Source organism: Ammospiza nelsoni, chromosome Z (assembly GCF_027579445.1).
Source record: "Ammospiza nelsoni isolate bAmmNel1 chromosome Z, bAmmNel1.pri, whole genome shotgun sequence".
In the NCBI taxonomy this organism is placed as follows: domain Eukaryota; kingdom Metazoa; phylum Chordata; class Aves; order Passeriformes; family Passerellidae; genus Ammospiza; species Ammospiza nelsoni.
Genome location: NC_080669.1, coordinates 13,101,110 through 13,120,825, shown reverse-complemented (window position 1 = coordinate 13,120,825; position 19,716 = coordinate 13,101,110). Strand labels below are relative to the sequence as shown.

Below are 19,716 nucleotides of genomic sequence, written 5' to 3'. Positions count from 1 at the left end.
AGCTACTTAGTCTAAAAGAAAGGGGGCTTTTTAAAAAATAATAACAGCATGATACAGAACTCAGCATTGAAAAAATCTGTCTGAACTATTTGACCTTAACAAAATAACTGAAGGTGGTATTTTATAATGGGAAGCATCTGGCAGCTAGTGATGTGTTACACTTTCTACAACATTACGTTTGTCTTCAAAGCAAAAAAAAAAAAAAAAATTTACAAAACCAAGTAAACTCCAGAATGGCATTTTGTGCATTTGTAAATGTATCCAGCCATTCTGGACAATGCTCCTTTGTCATGAACATACAGTGTTCTAAGCAAATTGGTCCTTATGACACTACTTTACTTCACAGATAGAGTAGGTTAATGCCAACATGCAGAGACAAATTTTTAATGTCACTCCCTCACAGAAGAACACCACTTAAATTGCTGTATTCAACTACTACTACTCTTACTTTTAATGGGGTATGCTGATATAACATTTCCCAAAGCCTGAAATAAAGGCCAGAAGACTAGAGAGAGAGCAGAAATGGGGGAAAAATTATTGGATAGGAAACTCTAGTCCCAGCAGGGGCCACGGTTTCACACCAAATGAAACCTAACCCTCCAGGAAGAGAGGGAACCTTGTCAAAGTTAACTGTCCCCATGAGAGTATTAAGGTGTTGCCACAAAACAAAACAGGACAGGGCAGGACAGGACACCTAATGTTTAGTACCATTACTTTATCTTAGAATAAGGGCAGAATTTAAGTCTTTTAAGTAGCACTTACTCTAAGATGGAGGGAGAAAGGAGAGGGAAAATAGAAAAAGGCATTTTGAAATATGCTTTTGGAAAATAATCATGGTATGAAAAAACAGAGAAAATTCAGAACCACAATATATGCTTTCCTAATGATGCAATATGCAAGAGAATCTGACATTTGAATATCCAAAAAACCAAAATATTGACAACAGAATCCCAAAAAAAATAGAAACATAGCCCTATAAATAATAGTAGGCGACTACCAATGTGGAAAAAAAGTGGGCATATTCCTTCATGAAAATAAGAGTGGCAATTCATGATTATGGAGAGCAAGTTTTTACAGAAGTAGGAAAAAAAATAAGAATAGCAAGGATAACTAATAGCAAGGATAAACTTCAGTGAAAATCATTCTGAGGCTGTAGTCCTGACATTTAAGATTTCATTGCCAGACCATACAGACACTGCTCAGATTCTGTAGACCAGCATGTCTCCTTCACTTTTTTCTTGCATTTTCAATTCATCTCCTTGCAAGCTCAATTTCTCTAATATATATTGCTGGAACAGTAATTTAACAACACTACAGGACTGTAACCATTCTTTCACAAAAATGCTCGGTAATTAGAAGTCTTTGAATCTAGCCCACAGAATCTACTTAATTGTCCAGTAAAGTACTCATTCACTGGTACTGGCATTTCCCAGCTCCAAATATGTCCATTTACACCTGCAACATTAGCACTGCTAATGGTAATATACAAGTACTCCTGAGGTGAAAGCAGACAAATCCTTCTCAAATCCTGCTTCAATTAAAGATTATACCCACACAGACCATTTCAGACTCCGTAAAAAAAGTAATCATAGAAACCCCGGCATACAATAACAGTAGATTAACACATTTAGATGGAAATAAACAAACAATTTTAAAGCCTTAAACATAAAGAGGCCTTGCATTTAAGAAATACAGATGTTGACAGAAGCCATTAAGTAGGACCGGCTCCGTGACTGAGCCCTAGGGAACTCCACTGGTGATGGGCCACCAGTAATTCCATTCACCACCACTCCCTGGGCCCAGCCATCCAGCCAGTGTTTTACCCCTCAACTAGTACACCCACTGCACTCCTGGAGAAGCCAGTTTCTCCAGGAAAATGCTGTGGGTGACAGTGTCAAAGGCTTTACTAGAAGGAGATGCTGAAGAACAGAGATGCTTTTGTATGGCTCCAGAGAACACCCTCTCCTTAATTTTGTCTGCTCTCATCTTCAATGGATAAAAACTCATATTTCTTTATATTGTATAGCAGCAAAATATTCTACAATTTAAGTACACACTGTCTGAAAAGAGAAGCCCAGATGGATTGCTGATCATTTCATAGTTAATATGTTTTCTAGATATGCAACAGGCAGTGGACTTGGGTCATGAAGAAACAGTAATGGAACTCCTTAACTAGACTTTGGCTGATGTCATACACTATTTTTATTCATTACCATATCACAAAAGTTGCAAATGCTCTCAGTAGACTTGCTGATGCAGGAGAGCTAACAGACAATACACAAGGCGTGAAGTAAATCTCTCAGATACTTAAAAGTGGGATAAAATTCCCTTTGTGCATTATCATAACCATGAGGAGAAACTAAATATCTTTGTGCTACAGACTGGAAGTCAAGGAATTCATAGAGCTCTTTGCAGAGGGTTCATCATGGAATGGCTGCCAGAGGGCAATTTCTCACCAAATAGAAATGAAATGTCAGAATCTAGCAAAACAGAGTTCCAGCAAAGTTCTGATTAGATCGCACCTATAGTATTGCACAGATTCTTCTGAAGAACAACTCAAGCAAAACAGAGCTAGAAAAGTCTTTTTTCATCAAATATGGAATCTACCAGAGAAATTAAAACAAAAAATAAAAATTCTTTACTAAGGTACCAACATACATGAACAACTAAATTAAGAGATATTCAAGAGCTACCAGAGCTGAGTGGCAACATTAGCAAAAAGAAACTGCAACAATCTCGGTATTGTTAATTATTTGTCATTATTTATTTGTTTATCCAATGGAATTTCTGGCCCAGATTAAACAGTTTCACAAAAGCATAGCACTAAACTTCCTGTCTGCATTAAATGGCAATCTGCAGTAAGAAGCATGTGAAGTCTCATATAGTATCTCCTCCATTGGAAGAAAACCTTAAAGACATATACACCTGCTAGAGCACTAACCAGGAGAAGGCAAAATGCTGATGTTGCGTCTCCTAGCCACACAGGTTACCAGATTAATACTACATTCTTCAAGGAAGAATTCTATAGAAATGTTGCATGTCTATGGTTACTGCACCAAAAGCAAGGAAAAAATTTAATCTGTTCAAAAATAGACATTTAATGTTATAAAATCCACTTGATCAAGATTTAATTGCAATGTATCAGCATTTACGTAACAGATACCTTTGTTTCACTATGTACAAGAAATCATGCATTTAAGGAAGACATATCATACCCGTAATTCAGAATTACAAAAATGATGCCTCATTCTTGATTAGTAAATTAAACAGAGAAATAACGGATTAACATGGCAGAAGTACTCTACCTGTACAAAACAAGTTGTTATTAAATGAAAACTTGATTTTTAAAAAATTAAGAATCAACAATGTTCCAAATTCCCTCTGGGCCTTGCCACTCTTCCAAAAGATTGTGATAAAAAAACCAAAAGCCATTTAAAAAGCTGTCATGCAACACCAGGGCATCACTCCTAAAACATGAGATGTCACTGTCAAAAGCTGTGAAACCTAAACAAAAGCCCATTACGCATTTAGCAAATTATTCACAAGACCTACGAGATTTTCCTTTTTTCCTTTCTTCGTAACAGATTATTATTAACTACATTTGACTCAATAATACAAAGCATCACATCAACCTTTCTTACATTTTCCCAAAGAAAGAATAAATCCAGAGGTTTATTAATTAAATTTTTACCTTAGCACCCTGTTTTATGCCCCTGATTGACTAATTTCTGCTGAACATACAAATTCAGAAACAGTTTTTATATTAAGTCAGAAAAAAACTTTTAGAAGACTACCAGATTATGGGAAAGATATCTAGGTAAATTAAGTATTCTGTTGAAATTACCATAAAGTAGCTTCTGTTCCTAAGATGATGTACACTGAATAAACTCTGACTTTGATAGAGCTGATATAATTTTTTCTGATTCGTTAGAAACTTGAAGTAGATATTCATGATGCCTGCCAAGTGCTCATCTCCTAGAAATAGTACACAGCTGTCATTCATTGAAATACAGTCTGTTTTCTTTTATGAGCCTCATACCTCTCGTACTTGCAATCTTGCCATAAACACTCAGAAAAGATCCATTATTGAACAGAAAGTTTCAAAACTACCTTTAAGAACTTTTAAAATGTAGGAGATATTTTTAGATTTTTTTAAACAGCATTTCCATAAGTTACCTGATATTAAATGGAAAATTTCCATGTATGTATAGCTTTAAGCAATCTTAGACTACAATTCTTTTGTATGACATGAATTTCAGGCTTAAATAAAAGAATGGCAACTTTAACATTGCAATTATAACACATTACTGTCTATACGAATACTGGGGTTCTGATTGCTCCTAAAATTAGGTATGTGAATCCAAAACACCAACTTTGCACACAAATATATACATCAAGAATGATTGGAACTGCTTAGGGACAACAGCCAAGCTAATACAAGATGGCACAGCTCTATCAAAATCAAAGCTGTATCACATCAGAAAACATTCTGCTTGCTGAGATTAAAGGCATCTAAATAAAATAAATAAGTGTTTAGATACTATTTAAATCCTTAAAATTCAAGCATTCTTTTTTTACTATTTTTTTCTCTAGTAGACAGAATCAAATAATCACCAACTGAAAAACAAGCACATGCAAATCAATTGTCAACAGGGAACAAGACATAATAACAATCATTATCTCCTCCCTCTTTTGCTTGAGCAGGAGGATCAAAAAACAGTGTTCTCTAGTTCTTTCAGGTTCATCACAGCTGACTTCAAGGAACAGAAAGTTATTACTTCATTGACTTCATCATTGGCACATCATTCATTGACACATCATTGACTTCAAGGAACAGAAAGTTATTACTTCAGCAGAGATAGATGTAGTTGTATAGTTTTCCAGTCTTAAAAAGTTATCTAAACAGTGTGTTCATACACAGGTTATTTCTTTAGTCAAATGCCATTGTTTTACTGAACCTTAAAACATGCCATAAAATTACCTATAAGCATTGAAAGCCAAATAATTCTAGACTGGACCACCCTAGATACCACAGATAAAACTTCTTAGCACTAGCAGAGACCATCTGCTATGATGAACTTACCTCATTCAAAGCGTCTCTGCAATCGTCAGCAAAAACATGCAAAGAATAAAGTACAGTTTAACTGGTAACTGAAAACAATTTATTTAAGAGAACAGTTATGCAGTATTTTGAGAAAAGATCAAGCAAACTTTGGAAAACAATGTTAAAATAATCTATCATGATTGGCTTTTGCTGCTGTAATAACAACCAGTTAACTTGAATCCAGAAAACAGCTTTCACTTCGATCTACATTAGATTAGAAACTGAACTAAAAACAATTACTAACAATGAGCCTACACATAAGAATCTCCTAGTAGCACACAGAAGATGCGAGAGGAGAACAACTTAGATTTTAAGATAAATGTCAGAGTCACCTGAAAATCTTAGGACAATTTTGAAACTCTGATATTGACTTTTGTGCATCAACTTTCAAGAGTAGAGAGACAAGCACTCTAAAGTTCAGGAACACAGATGACGTCTGACAGCTCCTAGCAGTGAGGTAAATAAAGCCACACTAACACCTGTACCTGTTAGGAGGGAGAAAGAGGAAAAGGCTAGGAAAATAAAACAAAGAGCCTCAGAGGAATGGAACGATTACTTAGAGATTAGTAGAGTGAAAAGGAAAGTGAAAATTAAGCAGACAATTTCACTAGAAGGTGAGGAAAAGCATGTATCAGTTTAGTGCAGAGATGTTATGAGAGCAGTAGCATTCCTATAAGAGCAGAAGGGGCTGCAGCCCTTCCCTCCAACCATCACTGCCAAACATGACACGGATGCTCCAGTGGCTGCACCCTCAAACACCAGCTCCGAGCCCTGGATGTATGCACCTGTTATATTCATACAGGGAGCTATCCTGCAAACCTGCTGCTTATCGTTCTGTCTGAATTTAATAAAATCTGTCTTCGGATCACAGGCAGTGAGAAGTACACGACCAATTATTACTGCAACTTTGATGAAAAAGTACACAATATATTCTTCTGCTAATTTTAAAATTTCAGCTAAAGAGATGTTTATTGATGGAAGCAAATGTTTGTGGCCTAGCATTTTTACTAAATATATATACCTGATTTTTTGAATCTAAATCGGAAATGTTGTGTGCAGGTCCGGGCTCCCAAGCACAAGACAGATCCGAACACAATGGAGCTAGTCCAGAAAAGGGGTTGGAAGGGGCTGGAGCATATATTACATACTTGATTAGGAGTAAAGGAGACAACAAGGGGGACAATTAGAAATACAGGAAATTCAACCTAAACACAAGACCAAAAAAAGCGTGATTCAACACTGAAATAGGCAGTCCAAAAGGGTTTTGGAGTCACCATCCTTGAAGATACTCAAGAACAATATCCTAAGCAGCCTGCTCTAGCTGACTCTTGCATGGATAATTTGGACAATTTCTAGATGCCCTTTTGAATCTCAACCAGTCTGTAGTTCTGTATTAAGAAATAAAGTATCTGTTCAACTCTTTGTCCAGTAACTAATGAACTTTTAGTCATTTATTTAGCTGAAAATCTCAATGAAAAAGCATACAAAGAAAGAATTACATTTTTTTATTACATTGCAGTAAAGAAAAAAACACACTGACCTTGATGCTTCATATTTTCACATATAATTTTATACAGAAAGGACACTGTTACATGGCTATGAACCAAGAAATTATAATGGAGAGGCGAGTCCAAACAATTTCTTAATACTTTCACTTTGTTAAGTTTATAGATTCTACTTCTTTTAGGCGACATAAGCCGCCTGCTTTAATACAGTGGCATTTCTAGTAAAGTATGAAATGTTAGTAGATACCAAAATTTTGGTACACTTATCTCATGTTTTGCAGCTGAATGAAAAGCTTAAATCAAGCTTTTCATATCACATTGAAGTCTAAGCACCTGCTGCAGCTCTCCTCACCTAATAAACTTAATAAATACATAATTAACTTCTCACACTACTTTCCTAGGTATTGAGTTTTATCTTCTTCTCCTACCTACAAGGCAAATGATTGCACTGGAAGTAAGGATATCTTACTCTGATTCTACCTGAAAGCTCTTCACTCAAAGAACTGAAGTCATAGATCATAAAAACAGAAGAAAATAATACCACCATGGGTCCAACACTGGAATAATGACTGCGGATTTATCAAAAAAAGTAAGGGGAAAAAATTAAAAGCGTTTTAAAATTACAGGATTTTTCACATTCCTGAGAAACAATCTTCAATGAAATCTGGAAATGATTCAACATCAGTGCTCTCAGTCTTCATAATGCAATGTGGCATATGCTGCATGAAACAACGGATGGGTTTGTTAACCTTTAAAGAAGCATGAACACACCACAGTTTTTGCAGAAGGAACAACCAATGGTACTGCTGCACTTCAGAGGCAATTGCTCCTCACTGCCTAACATCAGCTGTACTGCAACAATTCCGAACAAAGCCTGAACGGCAGCAGCTCACCGACCAAGCCCTGACAGAGGGAAGCTGTAGTGAGAGATCTGCTGGAGGATTTTCTCAGCCTTTCGACAGGGTCTGCTTTTCCTCTTCCCCTGGGTACAGTAATAAATGGCATTTTGAAGCACTGCAGGTCACAGCACCAAGAATGACCAGTCAATTTTGTGTAGAGATGGACAGGAGCTGTAATTAGGAGGTATGTATCGGCTGTAGTCCTTTATCACACACTCATACCTAAATAAGAGGTAGCATTTTACCCATCAAGAAAACAATGCACATTAACTGCAATTTGCTGCTTCAATTAAAAAGAAACACGCAACAAGCAAGCAAACAAAAAGCCCAACTACTACTAAAGAAAAATAAAGCCCTGTGTACATATAGGTAACTAGGCTAGTGGTAATCTGCACGGCTGTCAGGCACAGGCTACGTGGGAAAGAAAGCAATACATTTGCAAATTACACCCCTTTACTCTGCCTCACAGCAGCAACCTCTACTGAAGCAGGAAAAAGGGATAAACATGCACAAGATACACATAACCCTGTGAGGTTACTGAACATTTCGGTTTTTTCACCAGCCTTTCAAAGAACAATTGTAACATTAAGAGAAGACTACGAGCCATCAATATTTGGCAGCTCTGAAAGGAAGGAAAATTGGAAGAGAATAGTGATGCTCATTCACAAAGGTATTGTGAAACAGGCACTGTGGGAAACCACTCCAAACCCAGGGACAACATCTGCACCTCTCCCCCAGTTCTCCCAAGAGCAGTACTAATTAGTTGTACACAACACATGTGTACAACATATGCAGTAATTTGGCTGGAATTTTTTTACTGGAAGTAGGAGGGGTATTCCAGAACTTTGTCCAAGGTGAGTAATGCGAACAGAAACATTGTACCATTCCCAGAAGAAAACATCAAAAATCTTCAAATCGTCAATGATCCCGTTCAACCAAGTCACTGATGTTGCAAAATGCACTCGTACACATGTGTAGCAGCAACTAAATTTTCTAAATTTTGAAGTTTAAATACAAATTATGCGACCCAAAATTAATTTTCATCACTTAAATTTAGTTTCCTTCCTTCCAAAGTCAATGGAAAAAATCCGACTGCAACAGACTGAAGTTTGTGCCTCACTATTTCTGTTTCCTGTATCATGGTCAGCAGTGCACGGACTGTGTGAAATTCAAAATTTATAAGAACATACATATTTCCACTGTGGTACTGTTTTTATTTGAAAACAGAATTTATATATGCTCTATTTACCTCCTGACTGCACAATACACATTGCTATCAAGAGTTCAGTATTACATATAAGTAATGAAATAGCTAACATGAGTTTAAACATAAAATAGGTAGCACAAATTAGCAGTGTGCTTCCCTCTGCCAAGTATCTTGATATCAATAAGCAATTCTGTATAGGTACTCTTTTCATGGGGTTACACAATACAATTACTGTCTCTTGGTAGACATGGTTACAAATCAAGATGTGGAGCAACCTTGCCCTGCCATGCATCAGCATATAAATGTTTCTGACCACCCCAACACATGGGGTTTTTCAAGGTTCACAGTTACCATTTAGCTCCATTAGCTTAATTGACACTACTAGCTAAGAGTTTTATCTTAGTTCATTGCAGGTTTTATTGCCTACAACTGTATAAATGCTTCACAGACCACAAGAAATAAATGGGAAGAAAAAATACAATACAGTTATCTGCAATGACTATTTATGGCCCTCTCTGGACCCCTGGGCAGATCACAATAAAGTTGCTGTGCAGTGCTTCTCTTAAGCAATGAATCATACTCTGCAGTCAAACATCCAGGTACAGTACATGATTGTATCACACACAAAAGAAACAAGTGCAATAATAAAGAAGAAAAAAAAAAATCTGTTAATCTTGGAGAGATTAGCAAATTTTGGAATGGCAACTGCCTTTATTCATGCAACACCTTGATCCTGCTACATGAACTGGACCCCAATCCCAGCCACAGCAAAAAAATTTACAAGAAAGCTTCAGTCCCTCACGCACCTTACTGACCAGGATCTGCATACGCAGCCTGTGCATGCACGGAAGAAAAGACTCCAGAAGGAACACTATTAAGAAGGCCTGCATCCCTCATCCAGGTATAAGCAGGGCATCTGCATTTAATTGGATTTCTAATGGTAGGAACGCATATGCACAAAAAGCTCCAACTGCCACTACCTAGCAAAAAAAAAGTGGCAGGTCCTTGACACCTGGACAGAATCCAAAGAGGCAAGAACCAGGAGAAAAGGAATGGATTAAAATGTTTTGCTATTTCTCTACCTATCCTTGGTTTTCTATATAGTATTTCCTGTACCTATGCTGTAATAAGTCCCCACCTCATCTTCATGCAGCAATGTGAACCCAAAACGCTTTTATATTAGTGCCTTTACTGTCCACACATCAGAGATCCTCATACGTGATTGAGTATTGCTGCTCCGGTCCTGCTGGTGGACCTGACACCTCCTAGTTTCTGGTTTAACAAGCAAGAACTTGAAGTACCTTCTGCCATCTGGACAGTTACCAGAACACAGAACCAGAAATAGAACGGAAAAAACCGGCAGCTGAAATTGTAATACACTTCTGCAGTCCTGATCCAGAAATTAAAACCACAGAACACATGACCACCCTTCACTGAAGAGAGTGATGAGTGGCCTGCTTATGGAATCAGGTCGTTTGTCCTGTAACAAACTTTGTCGTGGTGTTTTGGGGGAGGGGGTTGTTATCTGCTAGTCTCATCATCACTTAGAAAATATTTATTTATTAAGTAATGCTGAAATTATATATAGATCATATCTTTACAGAAAATAAACACATCATTTATATGACAGAAGATAATGTACTCATTCTGTCAGCAAGACATTTTCACAGGATTCAAAGCAGAGGAGGCAGATTCAAATGACTGGAAATTCACTGATGTACTTGCAATGCCTGTGAGGGCTTCTGTTTCTCCTGCACCTCCATTTTGGAGTATTCTAAACACTGGCAATAGCTACACAGCTGCTTCCTTTCGATAAAAGGTTGGAGCATATTTAGCCAATTAAAAGCTATGCAAATGCCTCACAACTTCCAGGAATTTGTTCTGCAAGATGAATTTTTGTTATTACAAAAAGTATTTATCAAATTATTTAGTAAAGTATTTCCTTCATGAAAACAAGCACAAGACCACAGAAATGTGTAACATTACCATAAAATGTGAATGCAAGGAAGGTTTAAAAAATATATTATCATTATGAGGTTATATAAATCTCTGTGCCCTGCTGTCCACAGGTGTACATGTACATCCCCTACAATCCCTTCTGAAGTAATCAGAGGGCTACATAATGCATTCTACAATAGTTCAATTAGGACACATCTTTTGTTTTCCAACAGTACATTACTTAGCTACTTAGGTACCAGAGAGATAAGTATCAGTTCCAAAAAAGACTTAATTTCTATACACACCAACTTAATTTTGAAATAGTCTGGACTAAAGGAATAGAAAGTGTTACTCAATCCTCTGGCATCCTTTTGATTTTTATTTGGAATATTCATTAAATAACAGCAACTTAAACCATTTCAAATCCATTTTTCAATGCAAAACCACATCCCGTTGTTGCTACACCCCCACACAAGGAGACAAAAGGGTCCATCCAAGCCTCTCCTAAATTAACAGCACTCTAGAGAAGGCTGGCCATACACGAGCTCAGACTCTGGACTCAGCACTGCTCCATCCTTCCACGCCTCCCTGTCACGCCCCTGCTCCATCCTAAATCTTCTGTGGTTACCTTGGCCTAATCAGACTGGAACAATAAATAAGGGGGAGAGAGGGAGGGAAGAATGGGATGTTTCACTTCTGAGACACAGTAATTCTTAAAGTGTATTTGCTTTAATCTGCATGATTTAGTCACATGCTTCTAGAGAATATTTATAAACTTAATGGTTTGCCCACTTGGGTTTAACGTGCCATCCTCTACTCACTCCTCAATCCCCTCTTTTTAAAAACACAAAAAAATGTTAAAGAACCAATCAGAAAAAGGTTCAGAAAAAAGGGCAGATGCAAATATATTAATGTAAGTGAAGCATAACAAGCTAAATGTAGTAAAACATAAATGCTGTATAGCTATGCTACTTACTGCTACAGAGCAGCTCATTTGGAAGCAACAAAATGGTGTTTCATTTTGACAGTACTTTGACTATGAATCTTAAAAAAGAAGACTGAAAGGTAGTCATGAAGTCTATCATAATAACTTAAGTGCTCCATTAAGAATAATCATAATTTATATTTAAGGGTAACAAATATGTAGGCATGAAAAGAAAAGAATGTGTTTTAAAAATTATGTAAATTATGTAAACAAAAAAGTTACAGTACCATTGTATTTTCTACACCACAACTGAATAACTATTACTGGAACTACACAAAAAAGGGCTAAAAAATTTTCATGCCCTCCCACTGTAGCAGAATGGAAAACTTTTTAAATACGAATAAAAAAAATGAAATGCTGTTTCTAGTATACAATATTACTCATTTAAAAAAAAAAGTCACAGAAAAGGTTGCAGCTCAACAGCTGGGCTGCAGCAAACACCCTGGAAAAAAAAAAAAAAAAGGCAGCAACAACATTTCCAGAAATACAGAATTTGCAGTGAAAGTGGAAAGTGTGAAGTTTCCATCCTCTATTTCATCATTTTGACTGGTCCTACAGTAGGGAACCTAAATGAAGCACAGTCATATTTCTATGCGTAATACACCAAAACTGACTACAGACTAACTTCCTGTAAGCTTTAACAAACAGATTATCATTCCTTCCTAACACCTACAAACCACCAGAGAAAGAGACTGGTTATCAGCCTATAACATCACCAATTAACTCACTTTTACATAAAAAGTATACAACGCAGTTATTTCAAGAGTTTTTGTGCAGATTTAGCCCATCCTATAAAGGCAGACAAACTAAAGGTACTCAGATGCCAAACTTTGGCAGACTTTCCAAAACAAATGTTACACAAATGAAGCAGATGTACATGCATGCAACTCACAGTGGTTGGAGTATCAGAGCTACCATCTTTGCAAGGCATATTTGGTGAAAAGCATTACTAAAAACTTCATGTGTAGTCAGAAGCAAGATTTAACTATCCTTTCTATAAAAACACCTTCATTTTCTCAAAACAGACGCTATTGGCAATCCTTGCACCCTTCAACAGGTACACAGTACTTAACAGAGTCACAGCTCCATTTCTCTACAGGTTTCCCTACCAAGCAGAGGTAAATCCGGTTCTCTTTTACAGACTCAGTCAACCAGAGCAGACAAGTTTGCTTAGATAAAACATGCCACAGTAAATGATGATATACGATCTCCACTTACAGTGACCCTGTTTGCTCACTAGAAGAAATCCAGGACTGACTACGTGCAGGGAACGATTTACATTCATGGGACAGAGCACATTACATCCTTTCCAGGTCCTGAAAATGTGCTTCTGCAGCAACAGAAGCCAGTTTATGCTATCAGTCTTAGAAACGTTTAAAGAGGTGCTCTATAAATATTGTTTATTTCTATTTCAAAATACCTCAAAAAATTGCAAAGCATAGACAGCAGAACATTAAGAAAAAGATAAATTATAGATATATTAAAAAGAAAAAAGGAGGAACCTTCATTGTGAGCGAAAAAAGAGCCTAACAGCTGTGATTAGTGAGCCGTGTGTTTATACATCTTTCAACATTATACGAAGCACTGGGTGAATTTCAGATTGCCTCAGATGGCAAAAGACGGTTGAAAGAAACTTGTTGACAATGTTGTTAAAATAGAAAAATATATGAAGGCAAAAAACCGAAGCCTATTACAAATGTCAAATATAGGATTATAAAGCAATACACAGAGATTCTAGACTTGAATCTCGGTGTCTAATCCAACCATCTGTCGACCAGTTGTGTAGCAAAACCAAGATAAAGAGGAAATCTCCAAAAGGACAGCCAAATTCTTTTCCTTCAGCTACTGCATTTCCCTGCTCATGAACATGCCCGCGGCAATCGCACTCTGCCTGCAGATTAACGTAGAGGAGATGACACCCGCCACCAGCAAAAGAGAGATCGCGAAGGCAACCTTGCCAGATAGGGCCGATAAGCAGGGCGCTGAGCTCCCGGTGAAGCGGCAGCAGCGGCTGAGGCAGCCTCACCGCGCCAAGGGCGGCGGGTGAGGGGTCCGGGGCGGCCCAGCGCTCACGGCCGGGCAGGTGCGAGCGGGGCCGGGGCTGGGGCCGGGGCCGGGGCTGGGGCCGAGGCTGGGGCTGCTGCCGCCGCTGCTGCCGCTGCCGCTGCTCGGGGCCAGCACGCTGCTGCTGCACCGCGCAGCCCAAAACTTAAACTCGCTGGAGCGGCAGCGGGCTCGTTCCTGACTTCTCTCCCAGCCCCGGGACGCCAGCGCGGCTCAGCCTGGAATCAGGCACTGCTGCGGGTCCCGCAGCTCCCCTGAGCACCCTCGCCCAGCAGAGACCTCTCAGGAGAGGCTCCCCCCGGGAAAAATAAAAACTCTGAGGGGTGCCCTGAGGTGGGAAGTCCCCGAGTAGGGCCGCCTCACAGCGGCGGGGAGCGGTGCCGGGGCGCACGGCACCCGGGGCTCCAGCCCGCTCCGGGACGGCGGGCAGCGCAGCGATGCCCTGCCGCCCGCCCCGGGACACGGCCGAGAGCTGCCCCGTGCCCGGCCTGGACACCAGTTGCTCGGCCCGCGGTGAAGAAGCTGTAAAAGGAGCCTGGGGGCGGCAGCAGAGCTCCGGGGGAAGCCGGACCCCGGCCTGCGGGCGGTGGGGCGCTTGCCCCATACGGGGCAGACGGAGGATCCGATCGCGCAGCCCTTCGTTCTCACCTCCTTAAGTTCCTTGGCGACATCTTTCAGGTCTCCCAGGACTAATTCCAAATCCTCCACGATGATCTTGATCTGCTCCTTCACCTTGGTTTTGGAGGCTGCCGGCGGCCCCTCGGACGGCGAGGAGGAGGAGGATGCGGTCCCCTTGGACTGGGCGGACATCCTTCGGGGCAGCCCGGCGCGGCCAGCGGGGCACGCAGGTCAGGCGAGCGCGGCGGCCGCCGGCCGCCCGGCCCCGTCCCTCCAGCTCCCGGAGCTGCCGCAGCCGCTGCCGCCACCGCCGCCTGCCCGCCCGCGCATCCCGCGCCGGGGGCGCCGAGCCGCGCCGCGCTCCGCCGGGCGGCCGCGCTGTGCAGCTGCCATCGGCTCCCGGAGCGGCGCGGGGGCCCGGCTGCAGCCCGCCGTGCGCCGCGCCTGCGCCTCGCCCCGCCCGCGCCGCCGCCCGCGCCCGGCCCGCCCCGGCCCGGCCCGGCCCGGCCCGGCCCCGGCTCCGGGCGGCAGCGGGGACGGGGGAGGAGCGCCCACCGCCCGCGCTGCTGGGGGACCGCGGAGGCCCGGCGGCTTCCTCGGAAGAGATGCTCTCCGCTCTCCTCGGCGCCCGAAGGCCCGTGGGGGCGAGAGCACCGTGCTGTAGCTCCCAGAGGGTGCGCGGCGCTGCCTCTCCCCGGAGCCCCCCGGCGCTGCCCGCGGGAGCGGGACGGGTCGCACCGGGTTTGACGGGGAAAAGGTCAAAACCCGCCAAAACAGCCCCCAAAAAGGAAACGCTTTTCGTGGCTGGCTCATTGAAGAAGACAAAAGCAGTGCCTGTTTCTGCTGATAAAAGTCATTATTGGAGGGGTGGCACTCACACCCCTGTGCTGTTAAGTGGCCGATTTGGCGCGTCTGGAGTGTACATGGCTCGGTTTGGACTAAGGAATGAGCTATGGAAGGACAGCGTTGTGTGAATGTCACCAAATCGGTAAAAGCCACTTTTATGTCCCTACTCACCTGTATAAACTGTGCTGCAGAAACACAATGATCAGGAGACCCTGTTCTGGTTGGGAAGTCAAGGTTGTGTATCACACCATATAGAAATAAATGAGGCACACGAGCCAGAGTATCTTCCACGAATATTCTGTGAGGCTCTTCCTCTGAAGTACCGGCCGGTACCACTTTTGAACACATCCTTCCCCTACCACTCTCCAGAGATGGATCTGCGAAGAAAAATGAAGAGATTGTAAGGTATAACTAACCTCTGGTGGTTTTCCATTTTACTGCAAAAGAAGCTAAAAGGAGTTTGTTTAGGTATTTCTATTTTCCACTAGCTATGAACAGCGAGAAGAGGGCACGCAGCCAACTCCTGCTTTGAACATCACCCTGCATGGCTGCAGCTGACTTTGATGTTGTAAACGTTTCTAAGAGTTTTGGCAGCCTGAGATGTTTTAACCTAGCTAAAGCAGGACAGGAAAAGCAACCTTGCCCAGAGCAGTGTGTCTGCACGTGGTAAAAATCCCACTTGGTGACAAACAGTTTGTCTCTGGGAAGACTGTGGGACTGGGATATGAATAGAGAGGGCCTGACAGCACCTGTTACTGCCTAGGATGAAGGGTAATTATCTTTCCACATTTTGCCACTATAAAATTTGTGATATTTGGCTGAAATTATGAACGTTAGTGGATATGGAGCCTAATTTTTTGCCCAAGTATCTCAAAGATGTTTCAAACAATTTCAAGGAGATCATGTTCAAGAAGAGCCCCTGTTTTTCCTCTCAACTTTTCTCAAGTCAAATGAGAGATTTCTTTTTCATCTCACCAAGTGAAAGCTCTTCCAACACTGACTTCTAAAATCATTCCCTCTGGTTATTTTTACTTAACTGTTTCTATATGAGCAACAACATCATATGATTTTTGAAGCTGGCTAAGTCAGAATTTCCAAACTGCAGTCACCACTAAATTAGAAAGAAAGCAACCCACAAGTTGTTGAATAAGTTTTAATTAATGTGTTTGAATATTATTCCTCAGGGGTATAGTATGAACAGAAAAAAATAAAACATTTATGAAAAGCCATCAGTGGAATTTTCTATGCAGAAACCAGCACACATCCAGTTTATAATTAGAGAAAAAAGCCTATTTTGTGACAGAAGTTAAGGTTACTGTATGACTGTATACCTGGCTACACACAACATGGCTTAAATAGATAAGGGGCAGTTTTCTTACTGTACAAATAATCATCATTGTCACAAAACTGCTACCAGATTTGCTACAGACACAGTAATTTGAGCATTTTATAGATTGTCTCTGTATAAAGTGTTGCCACATCTCACTGCTAAATATTTTTTATTTTAAGAAGGAATAATCGATTCCTGTTCTTCTATATCATCAGTTAGTTTTAAGTCATGACAAGGCTTTACCCGTAATCCTGTGGTTATCCAATTCCTGTAAGCCTGTGACTATCTTTGGAGACTTCCCAAACTTTTGAAGATATTCATCATGTTCACTTTCCCAATCCTTCCACTTCTGTAGTGACATTCTTCTAAGAGCTGTGCAGGATTATACAGTGGCACTTCATTCAAGTCTGTACTGCTTAGCCCTGAAGAATACTGACAGCACTTCTAAGTCCTGAATAAAGTTTATTTTCCTATTGGTCTTTAAAGCAATTTAAAGCCTTTGGAAAATGATCTATACTTTGCCAAACCATGTCTTAGTTAACTAATAAGTCCTCTCCCACAGCAAAGTTGTCTCTTAGTAATTTCAGTTATTTTTTCTTCTTTCTCTGCATATAATGTTATTTATTAATGTGCTGTCAGTTTATTGTGTTTATAGTCTTTCTGTCTATACCTTCACCAAACCTGAACTGGCTAATCAGGCAAAATAAGAGCAACTCTTTACCAGAAGTTGACCTCTATAGGGTGTTAAAGAGATGCAGAGGATGCTCAAGAAGTCCCCCCAGAAATTTTGGGGACAAAAGTAATTTAAAAAGTAGAAATCTTACAACATTCAAAGTACAGTTTACTGATTTTCCATTAACACTTGAAATCCAGGAACACTTACTCAAGGAAAAAAGAACCCAAAACCACACAACATATTAAATACTTACTTAGTGAGGTGCCATATCACTGTGTCAGTGGTGATCTCAATTAATTAGGTTTGCAAGTTGAGTAAGACTTGCAGTAATTGGGAAGGACCTCTCTCACAAAAATCTATCAAGATGCTGCAAAGTTTTGTTTCGGTGATTCAGTAGATGGCACTTTTCCTTCTGGAAAAAAACATCCCATATCTCAGCCAAGTGTTACAAATAGAATGAACCGCACTCACACAAAGCAGTGATTTTATCATGCTGTTTTGTTTATGCTATTTATTTTATGTATGGAGTCACCAAGATTTGAAAACTATGCAGGAAATCATGAGTAATCATAAAATGTACATGAATCACAGAAATTATTTTGCATGAAAGTCAGCCACAGCAGTAACATAAGAAATGTTTTGACTTTTAAATTTAATCACTTTTCTCTTACAAAAGACAAACAAAAAAAAATCCCAGATGCTTGCCTGCTTGGAGGGGCTTCTTCAGCACCGTAGAATCTTTGTAGTTATTCTTGTATGAGAACATAAACCATGGGAACACTTTACAGATTGTAGATGTAAAACTACAGCCCAGTTTCCTCCAGTTGTTAGTATTTCAGATAAATTAATTAAAAAATAATTTGCTTTTGCCTGATGCAGGTATTTTGTTTGAAGTTTGGGCTATTTATCAAAGGCAAAAGTTCCGTAAATCCTTTTAGGTCAAAAGAGATCTGGATGTTCTGATTAATTTTAAATCATTGTGAAACTTTCCAACCAAAAGCAATTGATTTACAAGGCAAAAAGATGTTTACATCTTAATTTGGTGAATGATAAAATACAACCATAATTTATTTTCCATCTCTCTTTAGAATGTGTCCTTAAAGGAATATCCCACTTATCCACATACAAGTTAGGGAGGCAGTGAAACAGTAAAACTGTCTTTTTCTTGCCAAATGAAATTGTGTGGAAGAAAGATTAAATCAATTGCCAGAGGCTTGAATGTTGGACACATACTATTTAAAATGTTCAGTAAAATCTTCAAAATTAATCATAAGTTAAATTAAAACAATGGCCTAAGATAAAGTACAATGCCACTAACTTGCATTCCACTCAATTGTGAAAGACAGATTTTCATCTTTCATACTTTTCATCCTAAAAGAACAGTATGATAATCTCTTTTCAAAATGCTTCCATACTTAACTGAATATTCTGTTCTTTCTGTAACTCTTAGACAGATTTTTAATGGTTATGATGAGAAAGTCACTATGGCTGCTTATGCTCCAAACCTTAGAGTTCTAGTTCATTTGCACAGGAGCTGAAAAATTTTTTCAGTAAAAGGAAAAAAAATTAAAACTAAATTTGCAGGTGGTATGATGACATTATAGTCGGACATAATAATGACATTATATTCTTCCACTTTTTTAAAAACAGTTATTCTTTTAAAAACACCTCAAAGTCTCACCACAAAATAAAAAACATATGTCTGAAAAAGCATACTTCTGAAGTCAGGTTGCTCATTTCCAAAATGTAGCTCGAAAATATAGTTAAAACTATATTTTAGTCTTAAAGTTAAGACTGGGACAACATCACCCTTTGCACCAATTACTTGTCCTACTTCTCCACCAAACTGATTCAAAATCATGCATACCATATGTATAACATGAAAGTCATTCCTTTCTGTCAATCCACAGATACTTCTCATAAGGATTTACATATTGGTAAACAAAGTTCAGGATTGATTATTTGTGAAGCAGAACTCTAGGCATGAAGCCAGGAAGCTGAACACACACCTACAACTGTCGTATTCTCCCTTCAAAGTAAAAGTAGAGCAGAGTTTTATGGTATCCAAACCTATTTTCCTTGCATGTTGTTTGTAATGTGTAAAATGAGGATGGCAATAAATGTTACTTTTCTGATCTGGCAAATCCTTTGTTTGGTGATATTGTGAAAAGAAGGAGTTGTTATTTTCTCCTGACTTAAAAACATATATGCCGTAATTTTCCTGTTAAATATGAATAAAATGTATCCTCAGCATCACTTATGTTCCTTCAGTCTGCTCAGGATAGAATGTCACATTTATTAACCCAGTTTAAAGAAAATCTATTTTAATGTCTCAGTATTGAATGCCAGCCCACAAGATTTACTCCAGTTTCATGGGGAAGTGCTGGAAGATAAACATGTTGGAATTAGGTCCTTCTTTGAATCACTTCTGTTCTATCAGGCTTCATTCATGAGCTGTGAACAACCATAACATATGAACCCTTTCTGCATCTGGGATATTCCTCAGGCACTAAATTACACTGGGTTTTTTTTCACATAAAATTT

At 39.7% G+C, this 19,716-nt stretch overlaps 1 protein-coding gene across 2 annotated transcripts in view; it reads right to left on the bottom strand.

Moving 5' to 3' along the window:
* PRR16 (proline rich 16) overlaps positions 1–14,512 on the bottom strand; it is a 140,561-nt gene extending 126,049 nt beyond the window's left edge. For both annotated transcript variants that reach the window (XR_009420416.1, XM_059492236.1), the window contains exon 1: positions 14,351–14,512. Coding sequence is in view for 1 of the 2 variants with exons in the window: in XM_059492236.1 (XP_059348219.1) it covers positions 14,351–14,512 (162 nt within the window). In the remaining variant the exon portion in view is untranslated. The remainder of the gene's footprint in view (positions 1–14,350) is intronic.
* Positions 14,513–19,716: the final 5,204 nt, after the last annotated feature.